Source organism: Puma concolor, chromosome B4 (assembly GCF_028749965.1).
Source record: "Puma concolor isolate L17-30 chromosome B4, mPumCon1.1.hap2, whole genome shotgun sequence".
NCBI lineage: Eukaryota > Metazoa > Chordata > Mammalia > Carnivora > Felidae > Puma > Puma concolor.
In genome coordinates, this window is record NC_141673.1 from 96,873,148 (window position 1) to 96,894,945 (window position 21,798).

At 42.1% G+C, this 21,798-nt stretch overlaps 1 protein-coding gene across 3 annotated transcripts; it reads left to right on the forward strand.

The window, feature by feature from the left end:
- The first annotated feature begins 1,677 nt into the window (after positions 1 to 1,677).
- MANSC1 (MANSC domain containing 1) lies at positions 1,678 to 21,515 on the forward strand. 3 transcript variants are annotated; one of them, XM_086714065.1, is made up of 4 exons: positions 1,678 to 1,815; positions 7,798 to 8,119; positions 12,019 to 12,159; positions 19,486 to 21,515. In XM_086714065.1, exons 2-4 carry the CDS (start codon positions 7,897 to 7,899, stop codon positions 20,457 to 20,459), a joined length of 1,338 nt encoding a protein of 445 aa, XP_086570191.1. In that variant the 5' UTR covers positions 1,678 to 1,815; positions 7,798 to 7,896; the 3' UTR covers positions 20,460 to 21,515. The 3 variants fall into 3 exon arrangements, with proteins under 3 accessions (XP_086570191.1, XP_086570194.1, XP_086570192.1); XM_086714066.1 differs by lacking the exon at positions 1,678 to 1,815 and adding an exon at positions 7,385 to 7,525; XM_086714068.1 differs by lacking the exon at positions 12,019 to 12,159.
- Positions 21,516 to 21,798: the final 283 nt, after the last annotated feature.

The window sequence follows — 21,798 nt, forward strand, 5'->3', positions numbered from 1 at the left end:
CAATAACTAATTTGATTGTCTTCCCCACTATGAGCACCTTGAAGGTAGATCCAATGTCTTACTGGTCTTTAATTTCCCTGGTGTTTAATCCATGTTTTCTGAATAAAATACTTTAAAAAAAAAATTTGCCTCCACATAAATGGAACTTCTAAGTCTCAGGAGAAGAGGATCAAGAATCTTTTCAGGCAGTGAGATGAAAAGAGATACTACTTCTAATGTAAACACCTAATTCATATCAATGGAAAAAATTTCTTTAATCATTCTTTTCATCAATGTCCTCTGTTCACTGTCATAACTGAAAAAATAATATGTCACTTCAACGATAACAGGGTCATTGTTTAAAATCCAAAATCTGAAGCTTCTAAATCAAGGAAAGGTCTCATTAGTGCCTAGCGAGGACTATGCTGTGAAGGGAGATTTAAAACAATGTGACCTTTCCCTAGCAAGACCCTCAAGTACATCATCTGCAGAGATAAAATGTATTGTTTACATCAGTCTTTTGCTACAACAGGAAAATGACTCCAATGGGAAATCACTGTGGAGTTTCCTTTGATAGCCCTTTAAAGCCAAGTATTTGCAACATCATTGTAATTCCAGAGGAGGTCATCCTCTGGATACAACCGGTAGAGTTAGTTTCAGGCAACCTTTGTTCACAGGGATTCTCAGTCAACATAGCCTCCTATAGCTCTTGGTTAAAACCAGGACGTAGCTGTTGGCTGTATTGTGTCCAGCACAGTAAGTTACAATGGCTTAGTGCTTTAGGTTTGAAAGTTCTTCACACAGACCAGGTGGAGATGTTGTCTAAGGTCTGAACCTTTGGCGAGTTAAGTATCAGTGGTTTGGTAAAATTGCATCTGTTTGCACGTACACAGAGGTGTGGGCGAGCAAGCATTGATTCAGAAACACACTTCTGCAACCTATGCCCTATTCTTTCCCATTCATTCACTCGACAAATATATTTTAGTTAAATATTTATTGAGTACTTATTAGGTACCAGGTACTATGCTAAATGTCAGGGGATACATTTTAATAACTATAGCAGGCACCATTATATTATAATCTATACTTATAAACAGTAAATCCGGGCAGAATCCGAATGCCTTCGTTGAGGCTTGACCTGCGCGTGAGGGTTAACTGCAGAACTGTTAACTGCAATTGAGGACCCTCCATGCCTGGAATTATCGAAAGCAGATTCTCACAGCCAGGCCCCGGATAGAAAGCAGTGTAAAGTCCCGAAGGGAGAAACTGCCCTCAGAGGTTGCCCCTCTGGTAGGGGACCGAGTCCGGGACACAGAGGCAGAGGCAGAATGCAGGGCACACGTTTTGCACCGTCTGACTTTCCTCTGGTGTGGGCGCGCGTCCTGCGGCCTCGGGAAGGAGCGGGCGCCGCTGCAGGCCCGCGGACAATCCAGCGGGTCGCGCCCACGCCCCTCGCGGGGGCCGCAGCAGGGCGGGTGGGGTGGCAGCGGCCGGCTGCTTCCCAGGCAGTGCGCGATCGCCGGGCGCCTGGAGCCACCGCGGGGAGGGGCTCCCGGAGGACCGCGCTCCAAGTGGCCGGGAAGCAGCTCCGGGTTGCAGGGCAGGAATGTGCCCTTCCACCTCCCCCTCCCCTCCGCCTCCGGCCAACTTTCTGCCGCCGCAACGGAAGCAGGAACTGGCGAAGCACACGCCCCCCGGGCCGGCCGGGAGCTGCGGAGCATCCCTGCCGCCCTCGCCGATACCCTCGCGCGGATCTGCCGCTCCTTCCTCGGGAGCGCGTCGGGGCTGCCCTCGCGCGGGTGGGACACGGGAGCCCCCGGGTCGTGTAGCTTCCAGGTAAAGGCGTCACCGCCCTCCCCACCCAGACCGGCCGCGGGCTGCGCCTCCAGCGCCGAGAGTGCAGCCCCCCCCCCCCCCCCACTCCTGGGGCGAGGCCCCTCCACCTCTCCGGGAGCGCCAGGGACCGGGTTGGGGCGAGGAAGGGCTGGCCGGGGTCTTGGTGGGATCGCGGGCCCCCAGAGGGGATCTCCAGGCTCGCGTAGCAGCACCTGTCTTAAGTGGCCCTGGCTCCGCGTCGTCATCAGGAGAGACAGAAGAATACCCAGTGAGCGACACGCATTTCCTCAAAGGAAGGGAAAGAAAATGATTTCCAATATCTGACACGGTTTTGCACAAGTGCGTTGTAGTGGCTATAGTAAGCAGGCGTCAAAGTTCAGTGCCTCCTGAGCTTCCTCCCACCTGTATCTTTTTCACGCTTTCAACAGAATTCAGCTTGACTGTGGACCTTTAAGGCCTAAGTAATAACGATTAGAAGAATTACAGAGGTTGAGTATCCTTAGCGCGATAAACTCTTCAGTAACTTCTTGCAGTCCAGGCGCCATGAAGAGTCTGCCTAGAGAAAACACAGTTCCTGCCCCATCCCCTCTCATGGTTCTGGTTTCTTTGCAAAAATTTGAGGAGAGATTCTGTCAGAATCCTTGCAAAGTAAGACATTGGCCTGGTTTTCCTCTTTTTGCTCCTGTCTGGTTTTCTTTAGGGCTAGAAAAGAGACTTGCAAGATGCGGCAACATGAAAAAGAGTCACTTGTGCCAGGATTCTTAACCTGGAGAGCCACGGCTAGTACTCTGAAAGTCTGTGAACTTCAGTGGCAAAATTTATTTTAGTAGCCTCTCACTGAAATGTAACATTTCCTCTAAGAGGCATGTGATCAAAAGCCTTGGTAGAGTTAGACGCAGCTGTAATTTGCCATCAGTAGAAATCACAGGTGTTTTCGCATTATATTACTGATTACACAGATCTCAAGTATCCTATTCATTCAACACTACTTCAAAATTATGGCAGTTATTAGATATACTGCTTGATATTTGATAGGTTAATAAAGAAGCACAGATATCCCACAATTGTTTCTATTTTGACTGAAAATGGGATTAATAGGATCTATTTCATAAGGATCAGGAATCTATTTCATTAGGATTCTTGTAAGGATTAAATGACATGACACATGTAAAGTGCTTAGCATAGAGACTGGCATGAGAGAAACATAAATGTTACTTGTTATTTGTTTACAAAAGTTGGATACAACAGCAAGGAAGCTATTGGACTTGTGTGGTTACTATATATGGGTAATATATACTCTTTTTTTTTGCTGTTTAACTATTTTTGTTGTTTTTTACTATTTTGTTGTTTTAAAGACTGTTTATATTAGGGATCACTCTTTTTTTTTTTTAGGATTTTATTAGTAAGTAATCTAATCTCTACACCCAATGTGGAGCTTGAACTCGCAACCTGGAGATCAAGAGTTCCACGCTCCGTGGACTGAGCCAGCCAGGCGCCCCAATGTTAGATTTCACTCTTTACGTTGTACAGTTCTATGGGTTTTGGCAGATGTGAAGACATGTGTCAACCGTTACAGTATCATTTAGAATGATTTCACTACTCTAAAAATCCCGTGTTCCACCTGCGCATCCTTCCCTTCCTCCTCCTGGCAACCACTGATATTTTGATTGTTGATGTAGTTTTGCCTTTTCCAGAATGTCGTATGGTTGACAAGAGGTCATATCTTTCAGACCGGTTTCTTTCACTTAGCACTATGCAATTGTGGTTCCTCTATGTACTTCTGTGGTTTGATAGCTCATTTCTTTGTACTACTGAATAGTATTCCATTATATGGATGTACCACATTTTGTTTATCCATTCACCTATTGAACGATGTCTCGGTTGTCTCCAGTTTTTGACAATGATGTAGAAAGTTACTATAAACATATATACATAGATTTTTTTTTTGTAGGATTTGGTTTTGTCAGTTTTTTGGATTTTAGTCATTCTAATAGGTGCATAGTGGTATCTTATCATTTGAATTTACAGTTCCCAAATGATTATGATGTTGAGCACCTCCTCTTATGCTTATTTGTTATCTATATATCTCTTTTGAGATCCACATGGGGCTTGGTCCCAGGATCTGTGAGACCATGACCTGAGCCAAATCCAAGAGTCAGATACTTAACCAGTTGAGCCACCCAGGTGCCCCAACTTTGCTCATTTTTAATTGGGTTGTGTTTTAAAGTTCTTTGTATATTTTAGCTACCTGTCCTTTATCAGATGTGTGTTTTGCAAATATTTCTCCCAGTCTGTGGCTTATCTTTTTATTCTCTGAATAGTGTCTTGGGCACAGCAGATGTTTTAATTTTAATGAAATCCAACCTATCAATTTTTTTTCTTTCGATGTTTTAATTTTAATGAAATCAACCTATCAATTTTTTTTCTTTCATGGATTGTGCTTTTGGTATTGTATCTAAAAAAATCATTGCTTAATCTAAGTCCACAAAGATTTTTCTCCTATGTTATATTTTTACTATATTAAAACTATTTTAACATTTTTTTAAAATATTTTATTTTTAGGTAATCTCTACACCAACATGGGGCTTGCACACACAATACCAAGATCAAGAGTCTCATGTTTTACCAACTGAGCCAGCCAGGCACCCCTCTAGGAGTTTTAGAGTTCTGCATTTTACATTGAAGTCTATGATCCATTTTGAGTTAGTTTTTGTAAATGATGGAAGGTTTGTGTCTAGATTTATCTTTTTGCATATGGATGCCCAATTATTCTGTCACCATTTTTAAGAAGACTATCCTCTGTCTGTTGAATTGCCTTTGCTCTTTTGTTAAAGAGCAGTTGACTCTATTCGTGTGGGTCTTTTTCTGGGCTTAGTAATCTGTTCTGTCGTTCTGTTTGTCTATTCTTTTGCCAGTAGCACACTCTTTTTTTTTTTTTTTAAGTTTATTTATCTTGAGAGAGAGAGCACAAATAGGGTAGGGGCAGAGGGAGAGAGAGAGAGAGAGGGAGAGAGAAAGAGAGAGAGGGAGCACGAACAGGGTAGGGGCAGAGGGAGAGGGAGAGAGAGAGAGGGAGAGAGGAAGAGAGAGAGAGAGAGAGAGAGAGAGAGAGAGAGAGAGGATCCCAAGCAGGCTCTGCGCTGTCATTGCACAGCCCGATGCAGAGCTCAGTCTCATGAATGGTGAGGTCATGACCTGAGCTGAAATCAAGAGTCCCACGCTTAACCGACTGAGCTACCCAGGTGCCCCTACACTGTCTTGATTACTGTAACTTTGCAGTAAGTATTGAAGTTAGGTAGTGTCAGTTCTCCAATTTTGTTCTTTTTCAGCATCATGTTGCCCATTCTGGGCCTTTCTGTGTTTCATGTAAACTTTAAAATCAAAACTTTGCAGTGAATCTGTAGATCAAGTTGAGAAGAATGGACATCTTTTTTTTTTTTTTAACGTTTATTTATTTTTGAGACAGAGAGAGACAGAGCATGAACAGGGGAGGGGCAGAGAGAGAGGGAGACACAGAATCTGAAACAGGCTCCAGGCTCTGAGCTGTCAGCACAGAGCCCAACGTGGGGCTCGAACTCATGGACCGTGAGATCATGACCTGAGCTGAAGTCGGACGCTTAACCGACTGAGCCACCCAGGCGCCCCAAGAATGGACATCTTAATATTGATGAACATGGACCATCTCTCCACTTATTTAGTTTAGTTTTGTTTTTTGATATTTTACATCAGCGTTTTGTAGGCATATTAAAAAAATTTTTTTTTAATGTTTATTTATTTTTGAGAGAGAGACACACACACAGCGTGAGCAGGGGAGGGGCAGAGAGAGACACACACAGAATCTGAAGCAGGCTCCAGGTTCTGAGCTGTCAGCACTGAGCTGGACACTGGGCTCAAATTCACAAACCATGAGATCGTGACCTGAGTTGAAGTTGGAGGCCTGACTGACTGAGCCTTCCAGACGCCCCTCTAGGCACACTTTAAAAACTACTTTGATAATTATATTTCATATAACTGACTTCCTTCATAATCCTAATATATTTCATTTTTCATTATATATATGTATTTTATTAATTTATTTTTTAAAGAATTTATAGGGTTTTTTTTTTTTTTTTTTTTTTTTGTTGTTTTTTAGAGGAAGAGAGTGCGCAAAAGCAGGGGAGAGGGGCAAAGAGAGAGAAGGGCAGAGAGAGAAAGAGAGAATCTTAAGCAAGCTCCACACCCAGCACAGAACTGGACACAGGGCTCAATTCCACTACCCTGGGATGGTGACCTGAGCTGAAATCAAGAGTTGGACACTCAGCTGACTGAGCACCCCTCATTTTTATGTTTTCCTTAAATGTTACCTTATTCTGAACACTTTTTGTAAATATTTTTCTACTGTCTCCCCTGCTTTAGTCAAAAAACCTTTTTCTGTTCTTTGTTCACTATTTATGTAGTGTCGGTGCGTTCTTAACATGCTACATCTCCGAGACATTATTAACTTTAAGGCTCACATATTCTTTGACGTGGTTTTTACTTAAGTCTCTGTACAATTCACTTTTGAACTGAGACTCCTTCTATAGATTCTTGACCTAGATTTTTCATGTCAAGTTCTGTGTGCTGATTCTAATATTAATTGCAATCCTGTTCTAGGCAACAGCATTTACCCTGATGGTAGGTAGTTCTACCACAAGCTTTAGTAGAAATTGCACCAATAAAAAGTTATGAATAGGGTAAGTTGAGAAAGTTCACTTCTTGCTCCTCTAGAGAATCTAGTAGTCTTGATCAAACGGGGGGCCATTTGGGTTGGTTATGGCATTAATATTCTACCTATGTGAAGTATCTGGTTACCTATGCACATTAGTTCAGATCACTTAATATAATTGGCATCTGTCACTCAACATACTCTTAAAAACTCTATTGCTTATTCTAGCCTTGCTTATTTAAAAACATACAGGGCCATACTGAAATCTGAGGATTGCTGCTTCAAGGATCATTATGCTCTGTGAAACTGACCTTTTACTCACTTTATGGAAAAAGACGACTTGCTTAGCACCATAGCCATGCTTGTTGAACCTAAATGGAGTTTCTGAGCTTTGTACTAATTAAAATTTTCACAGTTGTTTTCTCATGGTGGTAGATGGATTGTTTGTAAATAAATTGGCTTCCAAGATTGAGTTGACCAGCTAAAAAAAAACTTTTCTGTCTCTCAGAAAAGATCCTAAGCCTCACCAGACTACCAAAGGGTTCGGGTTCATGACAGAAGAAGGAGGAGGAGGAGAATGAGATTGAAGAGGAAGTATTTCTGCTCTACAGTATGGTTCAGTGAACAATTTGTATTCTCAAAATGAATGAATTCCCTCTACTGACCAGCTAACTCTTAGAATTAGATTATTAGAGTTACCTGTCTCTGATTTGATACTTAAGGAGAGGCAGCCACAAGAAAGGCAGCCCCAGCTTCCTCATCTATAAAATGAGGGAAATAGTAGCTCTTTTTTTTTTTTTTTTTTTTTTGCAGACCGACTATCAGGATTAAATGGGATAATATATGTATATTTCATAGCACATTGCCTACCACCTAGTAGGTGATTTTAAAATGCTGGTTGTTAATACTGAGAAAGAAACTCTGCCCAAGCCTGTTATCACTGCTTCATCAGTGGCTAGAGATTTTGTGTCCTCTCCCCTCTTGGTTAGGAGAAGCAAGAAGAGGAAGGATTCTAGAACTTTGGGGGTAGGCCTCTTGTTTATATCTCTTCCTTCATAGATATTTGTCAGCTTTTAAGCACTGATGGGATAGTATACATATTTGTGCTAATTAGTTCTTTACCAAGTTTTTAATGAAGGTTGTCTTGATCTATTAAAAGTGAAACATAAAAAATGCTTGTTTATTTCTGTTTTGTAAATCATGAGCTGTTGACATTGACTTGAAGGAAATGAAATGTATCTTCGTGAGATTTATTAAAAGAAACAAAACTCATTGATGATTTTCTATTTTTGTTCTAGAGAGAAATTCCATGATCTGTACAATCTTCTTGAAGCAAACTCAGACCAGAGGGAGGATTATCCTTGACCTTGGAAGACTAGGCTAAATTGAAATTTAAAATGTCCTTTAGGGAAGAATGGGGCTTGAGTTACACTTTTGTGGTAATTTGCTTCCTGACACTGAGGCTGTCCACCAGTCAGAACTGCCACACGAAGAGTCTAGAAGATGTTGTCATTGACATCCAGTCATCTCTTTCAAAGGGAATTAGAGGCAATGAACCTGTACATACATTAACTCAGGAAGACTGCATTAATTCTTGCTGTTCAACGAAAAACATAACAGGTAAGTAATAGTCCCTTGGCAACTCTTCATTTTAAGTGTTTTGTGATATAAGTAGCTGGCTGATCTGGCTGCATAGTTTATCCTAGTGATTCTCAATGGGGTAGAAATGTGGGTAACAAATTCACTGGGAACATGTGCCACAAGTGTGTCCTCCCCTCCCCTAAGCTAGGTCAAAGTTACTGATGAGTGTGTGTGTATATCACCCAGGTGTGTAGGTAGAAAAAAGGTTGAGAACCACTGGTGTTATGTTCTAATAGGCATCTAAGATGCTGGAAACAAAAACCCTTAAGGGACATGGGAAGTTGTTTGGACTGACCCAGTCACATGACACAGAGGAAAGAGGCTCACAGGTCTGAGCCATACCTTTGCATGTTTCAAGTTCCAGACTTGAGAAATATTTATCCAAGAGAAACAGTGGTCATTTTTCAGTTGTTTATGACCCTGTCCTAATTCCCTAAATGAAAAGTAAATAAATTACCAACCACAAAAAAACACCCACACTACATTTATTGAGCACCGAATGCCTTGCTGAATGCTGGAGACAAAACAATGAATAACATGGACAAGGCCTTGCCATCAAGGAGCCTAGAAGAGCTAGTCAACACTGGAGTAATGCTTCTTACCTGACTTACTGGCCAACCGAATCATACGTTTTCTCTTATATCTTTGGTTTCTCTTCTTTGTATAATGGGTGTGGTATAGTCAGAAATGTATGCATATAATCTTGGTTCCTGGTTCCTGTTAGAGCTCCTAAAAACCTTGCCATTTCCTGAGCCTAGGAGCTTCTTTCGTTATTCATTATGAGCCCCTTTCAACCACACCTGAGTTACGACTGTTGGTGGCTCCCTAGGTAGCTCCAGGATGGGAACTCGTCACCAGAAAGACCCAGCCTTGATTAGAAATTTGGAATTTTCAGCTCCACCCCCACCTGTAGGTAGAGGAGAAGGGCTGGAGATTGAATTCAGTCACCAGTGGCCAATGATTTAATCAGCTGTGCCCACATAATGGAATCTCCATAAAAAAATCCCTAAACACAGGTTTAGAGAGCTTCCACATTGGCAAACACATCCACATGTGCAAGAGGATTGTTCACTCCAGGTATACCGGGACAGAAGCTCCTGCACTCAGGACCCTTCTGGACCTCGCCCTATGTACACTTCATTTGGCTATTCATTTGTGTTTTCACTGATAAACTATCATAGTAAGTATAGCCTTTTCCTGAGTCCCGTGAGTAGTTCTAGCAAATTATCAAACCTGAAGTAGGGGTGGTGGGAGCCTGGATTTATGGCCAAGTTGGGCAGAAGCGTGAGTAACCTGGGAGCTGATACTTTTGACTGGCCTCTAAGTGAGGACAGTCTTACAGGACTGAGCCCTCAAACCTATGGAATCTGATGCTAACTCCAGGTAGTTAGTGTAAGAATTGAATCGAATCATAAGACATTGAGTCAGTGCCCTGGAGAATTGGAGTATTAGTGTGGAAAAGATACCACATATTTGACGTCAGGAGGAAAAAAAAACTTTCAATGGTTTTCTCAAACTCAGCAGTGTGCTTTGATATTCTCTATAGGAGTAATTTATGGAAATTACAGAGATTTAATTTAAATTTCCAGTTTTTCTTTAAATGTTGGTATCAACATTTATGTGAAGTAGCAAATCATCTGCAAACAGTACTGAATGCTGTGTGGGTGTTTGCTGGCAACACAGGAAACCTTGCATTTCTTTTCAGCTCCGTAATGGGTGTTTAGTGAGAAATGAGGGTTTGCTGTTTTATTGTATAAGCAGAATTACTGTTACTGCTTTACGGTAAGTAGAGATAATTGTGGGTCTCCTTTAACGGATCTCAGACTGTTTCTTCATTTATTGAGCAATGGTCTTTAAGTGCTTTGATAATTTGCTCATAACCACAGATTTTAGAAAGATGCCCAGGGGCGCCTGGGTGGCGGAGTTGGTTGAGTGACCAACTTCAGCTCAGGTCACGATCTCATGGTCCGTGAGTTTGAGCCCCGCATCGGGCTCTGTGCTGACAGCTCGGAGCCTGGAACCTGCTTTGGATTCTGTGTCTCCCTCTCTCTCTCTCTGCCCCTCCCCTGCTTGCTCTCTCTCTCTCTCTCAAAAATAAAATTAAATTTAAAAAATTATTTAAAAAAAGGAATTATTAAGAAAAAAGAAGTACAAAGGACACAAAGTTTTGCATACAACTTGGGGGGGCTTATGGACCTTTCCCTTTACCTCCATGCCCCCCAAAAATGGTATTGCAGAATTATCCCATTGCTGAGAAAGGAAAAACTAAAGTACCTTTCTTGTTGCCTGGTTTTCTGCCTAAAACCCCTGCAGAAACTAACTGAATCTTCTTTCCAAATGCGGGAGTCAAGGTTGATCCTCACCATTGCCTGATTTGAAGAAGTTGTGCTGATGGCCAGTTATGCAGAATATTTTCCCCTGGCTTTATTGAGATATATTTGGCATGTAACATTGTGAAAATATATACAGTGTGATGATTTGTTACATGTATATATTGTGTAATGACTACTACAACAAGGTTAGTTAATACATGGGTGTGTGTGTGTGTGTGTGTGTGTGTGTGTGTGTGTTTAGAAAGAGCATGCATTTTTAATAATTAGCCTATGTGCCTCTTAACCTTCATCCTGGGGCACGTGGGTGGCTGAGTCAGTTAAACGTCTGACTTTGGCTCAGGTCATGATCTCACAGCTTGAGTTCGAGCCTCACGTTGGGCTCTGTGCTGACAGCTCAGAGCCTAGAGTCTGCTTCAGATTCTGTGTCTCCCTCTCTCTCTGCCCCTTGGCTGCTCACTCTCTCTCTCTCAAAAATAAATAAAAAAGCATTAAAACAAAACAAAACCTTATCCTGACCAGGGGTATACTGATCCCTCAAGGGTCTTAGGCCAAGATGTGAGATGGCACCAGATTGAGACCAAAGCCAGCTCTAGACCATGATGAATAGAAAGAATGATTTCTACTGGGCATAGGTGGAAGAGAAAAAGAAGCAAGAAATGAAAGTTAAGAGTAAAAAGTTTGAAAGGAAGGAAAATGGAAAAGCAGAAATAAGGAAGAATAGAAATGTGAAGAAGAAAAATCAAAAGAAGAATGGTACTGATAAAGGTAAAACATAGACTTTGTCCTCCATACACTACTCAGGTCCTTTGTGGAAGGGGGCAATGATGGTGTGATGCTAAATTTAGGGACTCTACTCAAGAAAGCCAGACTCATGGCTTCATAGGTGTCTGATATAGGTGTCTGCCTTTGGGATATGAGAGATACATGAAATCATTAGGTTAGATCCATTTCTTAAGTTCCAACTCAGTTGTGAGTTGTGTAAAGATCGCAAAGTCAGTATTTCTGTGTGTATTTTGATGGATATTTGAGCAAATGGAAGGCTTATCTAAAGAATTAAATGCATTATTTTTTTAAAAAAAGAATTAAATGTACTATTTAAAGTGGGTTTTGGGGCGCCTGGGTGGCGCAGTCGGTTAAGCATCCGACTTCAGCCAGGTCACGATCTCGCGGTCCGTGAGTTCGAGCCCCGCATCAGGCTCTGGGCTGATGGCTCAGAGCCTGGAGCCTGTTTCCGATTCTGTGTCTCCCTCTCTCTCTGCCCCTCCCCCGTTCATGCTCTGTCTCTCTCTGTCCCAAAAATAAATAAACGTTGAAAAAAAAATTTTTTTTAAAGTGGGTTTTGCCAAAATTACCTTAATTCAGATTTTTTAACCCAATGTCTTCACAAATTGCTGTAAGTACTAAGGAAGAGGAAACGAATTAGTGGTCAGCAAGCAAATGCACAACATGAACAAAGGTATTTGTGTTGGACAGCAGAAAAAATAATTGCCATCGTCTTTAGACTATCCTATTTCAGTGTAATGCTTATGATACCTTTAATTTCAGGAGACAAAGCATGTAACCTGATGATCTTCGACACTCGAAAAACAACTAGACAGCCCAACTGCTACCTATTTTTCTGTCCCAGCGAGGAAGCCTGTCCCCTGAAACCAGCAAAGGGACTTATGAGTTACAGGATAATTAGAGGTAATAAAAGCATTGTTCTTTTTCTTTGGTGATTGGGATTCTTTAAGGATATGGTTCATGTGAAAGATTTTCTACAAAAGAATCTAAGTAAAACTACCAAAAGTAGTCACAAATATAGAGGCACACCAGAAATCTCTCATGATTTAAAATTCAGTCTATTAAACCAAACATCTGTTTTCCAATGAAAGATCTCTGAATGATGGTATTTTGTGTTGTTTAGCTTTTTGTTTCTACCTTCCTGAGATAAAAGGCACTCAGACCTTTCATGAAAACATTTTGAAACACCTCTTTAGAAAATGTAAGAGGCACTGGAATAAGGTCTCCGTGGTCCACGGTCTGTTTTAAAAGGGTTAAGACCTGGCTGCCTGGGTGGCTCAGCTGGTCCAACTTCGGCTCAGGTCATGATCTCACCGTCCACGGGTTCGAGCCCTGCATCCGTCTCTGTGCTGACAGCCCAGAGCCAGGAGCCTGCTTCAGATTCCTCCCCCTCTCTCTGCTCCTCCCCCACTTGTGCTCTGTCTCTCTCGTTCTGAAAAATAAATAAACATAAAAAAAATTTTTTAAAGGGTTAAGATCCATGTGAGTATACAAAATTCTAGTACATTTGTCTTTAGGTTCTAATTATTTTATAATCACATTATGTGAAATCAAACACCCTGGATTTTATTACCTAGACCTGGAAGGAGGTTCATTCAAGAAGTATTTACTAAGCGTCCACCATGTGCCAAATTCTGTGCAAGGCATTGGAAATACAGTCTCCACTCTGAACATATTTGTTCAGAATTTAGAAAATAAACAACTAAAAAATAATATAATAATTTGGATATGTCTTGGTGAGATTTTGGCTTCTTAATATTTTTTAAGTTTGTTTATTTATTTATTTAGCTTTGAGAGAGAGACAGAGTGAGCAGGGGAGGGGCAGAAAGGGAGAGAGAGAGAGAGAGAGAGAGAGAGAGAGAGAGAATTCCAAGCAGGCTCTGCACCCTCAGCTCAGAACCTGACGTGGGGCTTGAACTTACAAAACTGTGAAATCATGACCTGAGCTGAAACCAAGAGTCAGATGCTTATACCAACTGAGCCACCCAGGCGCCCTGGCTTGCTAATGTTCAGGGTGAAATGTTTTCAGTATCAAGTGTCCTTTTATTTAAGTCTTAGACAGTTTTTTTCACTATACCCTTGGCTATTAATAATATTCTATTTGCTCATTTACTCAATAAACAACAAATGTTATTTAGCATCTCCTATATGTGCCAAACACTTTTTCTGCCCCAAGAACACAAAAATGGAAACATGGAAAACAAGGTTTTTACCTCTGGAACTTATGTTTTAGGAGGGAGAGACAATAACCATCCTAAATAAGTAATCAAGAAAAATATTATAAGTAATCAAAAAAAAAAGTAATCAAGAAAAATATCATCACAAGTGTTAGGCTGATGATTGAGCTAAGACAATGTAATAGATGATCACTGAGTGGACCCTCATGAGTAGGTGGTCAGAGGAAGCATCTGTGAAGAAGTAACCCCTCAACTGAGATCTGAATGGTAAGAAGCCAGATGTGAGAAGATCTGGGAAGACCTTCAGGCAGAGGAAATAGCCTGTTTCAATATCTTGAGGCAGAATGATTTCAGTCTCAGTCTCAGCTGGCTGACTCACTCAGAGTGAACCATATAAAGAGTGACATACAGGGGCACCTGGGTGTCTCAGCCGGTTAAGGGACTGGCTTCGGCTAAGGTCATGCATGATCTCATGGTTCATGGGATCAAGCCCTGAATAGGGCTTTGCACTGACAGTGCGAAGCCTGCTTGGGATTCTCCTTCTCTTTCCCTCTCTCTCTCTCCACCTCCCTCACTCCTGCTTTCTCTCTCTCTCTCAAGAGAAACAAACTTAAAAAAAAAAAGTGATACGCAAGAAGTATGAAAAGTGGAGAGATGGGGCGCCTGGGTGGTGCAGTCGGTTAAGCGTCCGACTTCAGCCAGGTCACGATCTCGCGGTCCGTGAGTTCGAGCCCCGCGTCGGGCTCTGTGCTAACAGCTCAGAGCCTGGAGCCTGTTTCAGATTCTGTGTCTCCCTCTCTCTCTGCCCCTCCCCCGTTCATGCTCTGTCTCTCTCTGTCCCAAAAATAAATAAATGTTGAAAAAAAAAAATTAAAAAAAAAAAAGAAAAGTGGAGAGATCACATAAAGCTTTGTAAGCCAAGGTAGGAAGTTCTTATTTTAGGTGTCTAATGGGAAGCCGTTGGAAGTTTTCAGTAGGCGTGTAACATGGTGTTTTCAAGGTGATTTCTCAAAGCTCACTGTGACTGCTCTACTGGGGAGGGACAACAATGCGGCAGCAAGAGAGGAAGTGGGAAGACTGGGTAGGAGGCAGAGGCAAGATCCAAGTGGAAGGCCATGACATTGTGGACCAGGGAGGTGGCAGATGAGGTAGAGAAGTAAACATACAGCTGTTTCAGAGGAAGAGCCGATGGTGTGGGATGGTTGTGACGGCATGGGAAACAGAAGTATTGGAATTGAGTCCTAGTTTCCTAGTTTTTGGCTTGAAAGTCTAGATGGATGGTGGTACCATCTACTGAGCTGGGGAAGATTAAGGAGACTGGTTTTAGGGTTGGGAGGGGGAGTGCACTCAAGGATTGTCTTATGACTCTTTTATGTGTGAGGTACTTTGGGGAATGATACTGCCCAGGGTGCCTGGGCTCAGACTCCACTCTGTCCCCTGTGTCTGAGTTTTGGTTAATGAACCAGATGTATCAAACATTCCCTAAAACAGGAGCATAAAGCACAAATTATTTGTGTAAATTCTTCCTAAATAGTGATATAAACCAACTATAAGAAAACTGGCATAAGGTACAAAAGTTTCGGTTTTGCTAGATGAAGAAAGCTCTGGAGATGGATGAGGATGACAGTTGCAGAGAATGTGAATATACTCAATGCCACTGAACTGTATACTTACAGAGTTAAAGTGGTAAATAGTATGTACATTTTATCACAGTTTTCAATTTTTAAAAAATTTTTAAAAGTTTATCTATTTTGAGAAAGAGTGTGTGCACCAGCAGGGCGAGGGGCAGAGAGAGAGGGAGAGAGAGAATCCCAAGCAGGCGACATGGGGCTTCAACTCACGAACCGCCTTGAGCCAAAACCTTGGTCATGATCTCGTGGTTCGTGAGTTTGAGCCCCACGTCACCTGCTTCTCTCTGTCTCTTTCTGGCCATCATCCTGCTTGCACCCACACTCTCTCAAAATAAATAAACATTTTTTTTTTTTTTAGATATTGATTTTTAAAAAACACTGGGCATAGAACAAATTAGCCTTTCAAAACACTTAAAATCTTACTTTCTGTGGACACTGTCTTGTCCTGCCCTTTTGGGGCATCAGTGGGCAGATCTTCTGGCTGCCCCAGATCTTCATGGCTCCTTCCCTTTGTGCCTGTGTGTAAATCATCTGGGAGCCTATAGTGTGGTGGTGATACTTCTTGCTGTTCCTCTTGGATCACCTGGAACATCGCAGAGCCTGTTAGATAGCCAGGGGTGGTAATTCAGCAGCAAATGGATATTCTAGTCTTAGTGTCCAAAGAGGTCAGGGCTCAAGACACTAACCGGAATGTTTGTTCTTCTTCTGGAACTCCCATCGTGTGGCATTTGGACTGCAACGTTCCGCCTCTGTTATCCCTTCTCACTACCTCTTCTTCATTCTGCCCCTTCTTCTACTATCAGCGCGCTTCCCTGTATCTGTCTTCTATTTCATAACGAACGCGCAACATTAAAGAAATTACAGGTAACTTAATCTAGCAATTCTACTTTCATAAAACCTTAAAGAAGCAAGACCAAAACAAGAAAAAGCTATTGGTTTGAAGCATGTTTTTTTTGTGTGAAATTCGTTTGAAAAGTAAAAAACTAGGAGCAGCATAAGTGTCCCGTTGCCTGAGAACGGTTGGGTATAAAATATGATGGATCCATTTGAGAGAGGTTGAGCATCCCGCTCTTGGTTTGGGCTCAGGTCACGATCTCACGGTTTGTGGGTTCGGGCACCTCGTCGGGCTCTGTGCTGATGGTGTGGAGCCTGCTTGGGATTCTCTCTCTCTCCCTCTCTCTCTCTCCCGCTCTCTGTCTCATAATAAATAAACTTAAAAAAAGATAAGTTTGAGGTATATAAATAAACAAAATTCCAGGTGAAAAACACCTGGTTGTTTTTCAAATACATGAAAAAAAATTTAACTCTAAGGCACACAGAAATGTTAATGGTTGCTGAGACATAATGATAAAAACCATAGTTGAATTTGTTTTATAACTTCCATATACTTCTGTAATGTTGTTGCTTTTATAATCCATGTGTAAAAGAGGGAATATGAGGTAAAGATTCTCTCCAGTGGAAATGGGAGAAAAGGGAACTTTGGCATGTGTGTAAATCTTTACTGGGAGGCTGTGAAGGTCATAAAGTCGGATTAGAATTAAACAGTTCCTGTGGCAGCCACCAGGGGGCGCCATCAGCCCAGAGCAGGTTGAAGAGCAAAGTGGCATGGACCCTGGACATCATGTGCTGCAGGCTTTATACATACAGGATGTTTACAAATTGTGTTTGTAATTCTCTTTATGAATCTGCCCATGTTGATGGACTGAGAGTCCCCACAAAAATAAATTATCTGCTTCCTGTTTAGAGTGAAATTAATAGATATCTGTTGGGTGGTTTGTTTCTAGATGAATTCCATTTCCTATAACAGATGGGCTAATATTTACAGACCAAAAGCTTGAAAGATGATAGTGTACTGTGTTCATTCTATAAAACCATTGCAACTTGGAATTATTTAATTTTTTTCCCAGCTTTGCAGTGTGTCATTTCTACCGAGGACTAGAATAAGGGAAGTTCAGAAACAATAAATTGGGAGTCTGTTTGCTCAGCTGGTTTCCAAGTAATAGTCAGTCCCTAAGTTTTTTATTTCATCAAGTCACTTGAAAATGAAACTCAAAAGAGAGATTGAGGGCACAGGGCTGTTTTGCAGTCCCCGCTGGCTCATCTCTGTGCGAGCGAGAAAAAGCACCACACCCCAGTGGCAAACATCAGCGGGTGAGGTGAAGGGAGCAGGTGCACAGGATCCCTGCATGCCTCTAGGATCCTTGCCAGTAGATGAATCTTATCAAGAAATAGGACTAGCCCTTGCTTTGCTTTATTTATGAACTGACATTCTTGAGAAAGAAAGCAGCTGTTTTGGTCATTCTTGTCAATGGCTTTATTTAAGTTCTGAGTTCACACACATCGCATTTACTTAGTCTTTTTTTTTTTTAACTTTAAAATGGAATATGTTGAGTCCTGTTCTTTTTGAAAAATATCTGATGCTACCTAAAAATAGAGATGCTGTTTATCTTATGGTGATGTTATATCTATCATCGTGATGTAACCTGCAGCAGAAACTCTTTTCTCCAGCATTGTTGGAGGAAAGAGGAATTTCAATCATCCGAATTCTATTTTGGGGTAAAGTACTATATCCTAGAGCAGGTGTCTGCAGACTTTTTCTGTCAAGGGCCAAATGAGAAGTATTTTAGGCTTTCCAGGCCAGTATGTTTTTTTTGTTTTTTTTTTTTTTTTTTAACATTTATCTATTTTTGAGAGACAGAGCATGAGTGGGGGAGGGGCAGAGAGAGAGGGAGACACAGAATCTGAAGCAGGGTCCAGGCTCTGAGCTGAGCTGTCAGCACAGAACCCGACATGGGGCTCGAACCCATGAACCGTGAGATCATGACCTGAGCCGAAGTCAGATATTTAACCGACTGAGCCCCCCAGGAGCCCCTCCAGGCCAGTATTTTAGGTTTTATGGGCCACATGCAATCTGTTGTATCTATTCACCTCTGTCCTTATAGTATGAAGTACCTGCAGACAGTGCATAAACAAATGAGCATGGTTACATGCCAATAAAACTTTATTTATAGACACTGAAATTTGAATTTTATATAATTTTCATGTGTCACAAAATATTATTCCTTTTTATTTTTGTCAGCCATTTAAAAATGTATACGTTAGCCCATAAGCCATACAAAGAGAAGTGACAAGCTAGATTTGGCCCTCGGGCCATAATTTGCTGACCCCTGTCCTAGACGGATTACGGAGTGACCGTTCTAAAGGACCTGTTCCAGGTGTGATGCTTACAGAGTAATCGAAGATATTACAAATCAGAGGTCGCCTCTGGATGTTTGTTAGCAGAGAAGAGAATGGAATCTAGTTCAGACACTGGCACTGAGAGGAGTTGAAGAAGAAAGGGGGAAAGAGAACAGGGAAGAATGAACAAGGAAATGCTAAGAAATTCCTTTTCTTCCTTCCTTGTGTTTTCTGCAGTTCAGATCTAAGTGAAAATGATCAGCCAAGTAGCAGAGTGATACAGAGCAATTCAAATGATCCTTCCCTGCCCCTGATGGCTCCCACAAGCCTTCCCAATTTGAGCTGTGATGAATGGTGTGTGAGACTAAGAGCATAATTCTAAGCTTTCTGTCACCGTGAGGAGGATGTGAGGCTGGTCCCTCCGTAGCCAGCACTCGGAATTGTGTGATTTTCGGCTCTTTCTATCAGCACTGTGGCCATCCTAATTTCAAATTTGGTCCCAGAGTCCTCAGACTCTAAGACATTGGCTCTGAAATTTTAATCCTTGAGAGTCACAATGAAATCTCCCAAATTGCCTCCCTCCCCTGTGTGTGGTGCTGAAACCTGTTTTTTGATTGGACACTGTGTCATCAGCCTTCTGCTGCTGCTGTGGCCTCGGTGCCCTGGGAGGAGACCAGACCTTCCCTCCCGGCCCCTCCGCCTCCACCCTGTTGCAGGCAAATTGCAAGGATTCTGCCTCCGCTCCCCCTTGCCTTTCTTGCCTGCGGGTGCCCTTGCTACGAAATCTCTCTCGGTGATTGCTGCCTTCCCAGCTGTCTTGTCAGTCCCAGGGAGTTTCTCTGTGCCACTCGTCTTCCAGCCCTGTCGCCCTGGCCCAGCCCTCTTCCCTGGCATCGGCCCCCTAAGTGTCTCCATCTTCCTAAACCTCTTGCTGCGGCTCCTGAACTCCTCTTAGCCCCCTTGCTCTGCTCCTCCCAGCTCTTCCTTCATTTGCCTGGTCCTCCTCCACACATTTCTCCTCTGTCCCACCACTCTGGAAATAAACCACAGCATCTGGTAGAGAGGCAGTGTCATCAGATTCTGATTTAGCAATTTGTATTTTTCCATTTTGCGCAAGTTTCTATGAAATGTCAAGTTTCAACAGTTTGGGGATTTACTGAACAAGCTGATATGTTTGTCTTTTTTTAACCTGCCTTCGCATGGAAATATTTAAGTCTCCCTTTAACTTTTCTCTACATTTTCAGACTTTCCAGCTCTGGCTAGAACTCATTTGCCAAGCCAAGAGTTAACCCAAGAAGGTTCTCTCATCCATGGCCAGTCTCCGCAGGTGATCACTCCCACACCCCCTCCTGTGACAGGTTATTCAGAGTCCACTGACAGCTTACAGAAAGGTGCCTTTTCTCAGAAGTTGGGGTCCTCAGATCACTTGGAGAAACTATTCGAGATTGATCAAGCGAGTACACGGTTCCCTGTTGATAAAGAAAAGGGCCATTCTCAGAGTTCACGGTTTTCTTCAGAACAAAACATAGCTCATCTGCTGCCCGAAAAGGTGACAACACTCCCCACTACCAAGGCTGTTTCCTCTCTGCATATCACCTCTGCCTCTCCAAAGCCTGCATTTTCCCCCACCACCAATGCTCCGGTGATACCTTCTGTGACTTTTGAACCAGAGGGGGCCACCTCAGCTCCACCCCTAGCTGTGGTCACGTCTCAGCCCCCCACAAGCCTCTTGTCTACAATGTTGACACATGCCGAAGTTACACCCAAAGCTGGCGTAACTACGACAACAGTCTCAAACACCATCTTTGAGGCACCTACGGACTGGAAAGGCCCCCCAGAAACAGTGCCGGTTAGAGAAATTTCCAACCTGTCTTTGAACACAGAGGATGCCTATAACCCTGCTACGCTTTCTTTGTCAACTGTGGATTCTTCTGCTGCCACATTACTTCTGTCAAATGTGGATTCTTCTGCTCCGAATAAAAGTGCTTCTCAGGAAAATGGGAAGGCCAGTCCAGGTGGTTCCTCCCTGAAGAGTGTTCCAGAAAGTCAGCATGGCCTCCCATTTGAAAAATGGCTCCTCGTTGGGACCCTCCTCTTTGGTGTTCTGTTCCTAGCCATAGGCCTTGTCCTCTTGGGTAGAATGTTCTCAGAATCTCTCCGCAGGAGACGCTATTCAAGACTTGATTATTTGATCAATGGGATCTATGTTGACATCTAAGGGGGAAACTAGATGTCTCTTAATTCATGTTCTTCCTGGTAGTCCAAACACAGTGACTTTCTACTGACTTGCTGATCTTAGCAGGATTTTTGAAGTGTCTTGAAGACAGGCAAATGCCCCCTACCACTTTCTTTTTGCTTGCTTTTTTCAGACAATGGGAGAAAGGAAACGAATTAGGTAATTTGAGTGATCTATCTCCAAGATATTCGCTGAAAACAAAGCTCTACCTAAAGTAATAAAGTATAATTGGCATATAAATTGAAAAATGACTGGCTGTTTGCAAGGAAAAGTGGTTAGGACTTCTAGGCTGCAGTTCATTAGCATTTCTGGTTCCAGATAAAGTCAACTGTTTATGATATTAATTCTAATAGATTTACTTTCCTTTTTATATGAATTCCAATAAAACTTATTCCAGATGTATTTCCTTCCAATTAAATATTTGAATAAATCTTTTGTTACTCAGTAATGTTCTTGCAAGTGACACATCCAGCTGGATAACTTTCAGTTTATTCCCACCAGCAAAATGATTAAATGATGAAAATATGTGTTCTAAGTTAAAGTGACCCCCCCCCCTTTTTCCATCAGTGAGCAAAGAGGTTCCTTTGGGAGAATTCTAGCAGAAGATTATTATCTACATGGAGACAGTGATAAGTCACTTTTGCTAAACAGCCAAATCTACTTTGGGTCCATTCTAGTTAACTATTCTGCCCCCCCCCCCCCGCAAAAAAAAGTAATACAGGAATATTCTAAACTTTACCAAGTTGAAAACATAACAGTGTTATTTATAAATCCTTATGTAAATTTTGCCAACAGTCAGTTTTGGCTTTACGTGGAATAACATTGGAAACAATGGATAACGCTTACAATTATTGTTAAATGATTACTGTGCTGTAATTTTTATGTGCATGTAAAAAATTCATTTATTTCTAATTCCAGTATAGTTAACATACAGTGTTATATCAGTTTCAGCATACAATAAGTATGCTGTAATTTTTTATTGATTAGCTATTGAAATGCCTGAGCAATGCCTTTAATAAAAATAGTTTGCCGGACGAATTACAGTGAGGTGACTAAGAATCCAGGAAGCTGCCTGGGTCAGTTTGACATCTGAGTCTCTGGACTTCAGTTTGCTTATCTGCAAAAGAAGAGGTTGTCCCTTCCTGGAGTCACCAGGGTTTTTAAAGATACAAATGGAATTTGGGAGTGAACTTTATACAGTGAGCACTAGAGGGCAGTAGCTGGTTTATAAGTATAGCAATGAAGACAAATGTAGGAAATGACAGAAACAGGCTTTTCTCCTGTTTCTTCCTCACCTCCTCCTTCTGCTTCTCTCCTGGAC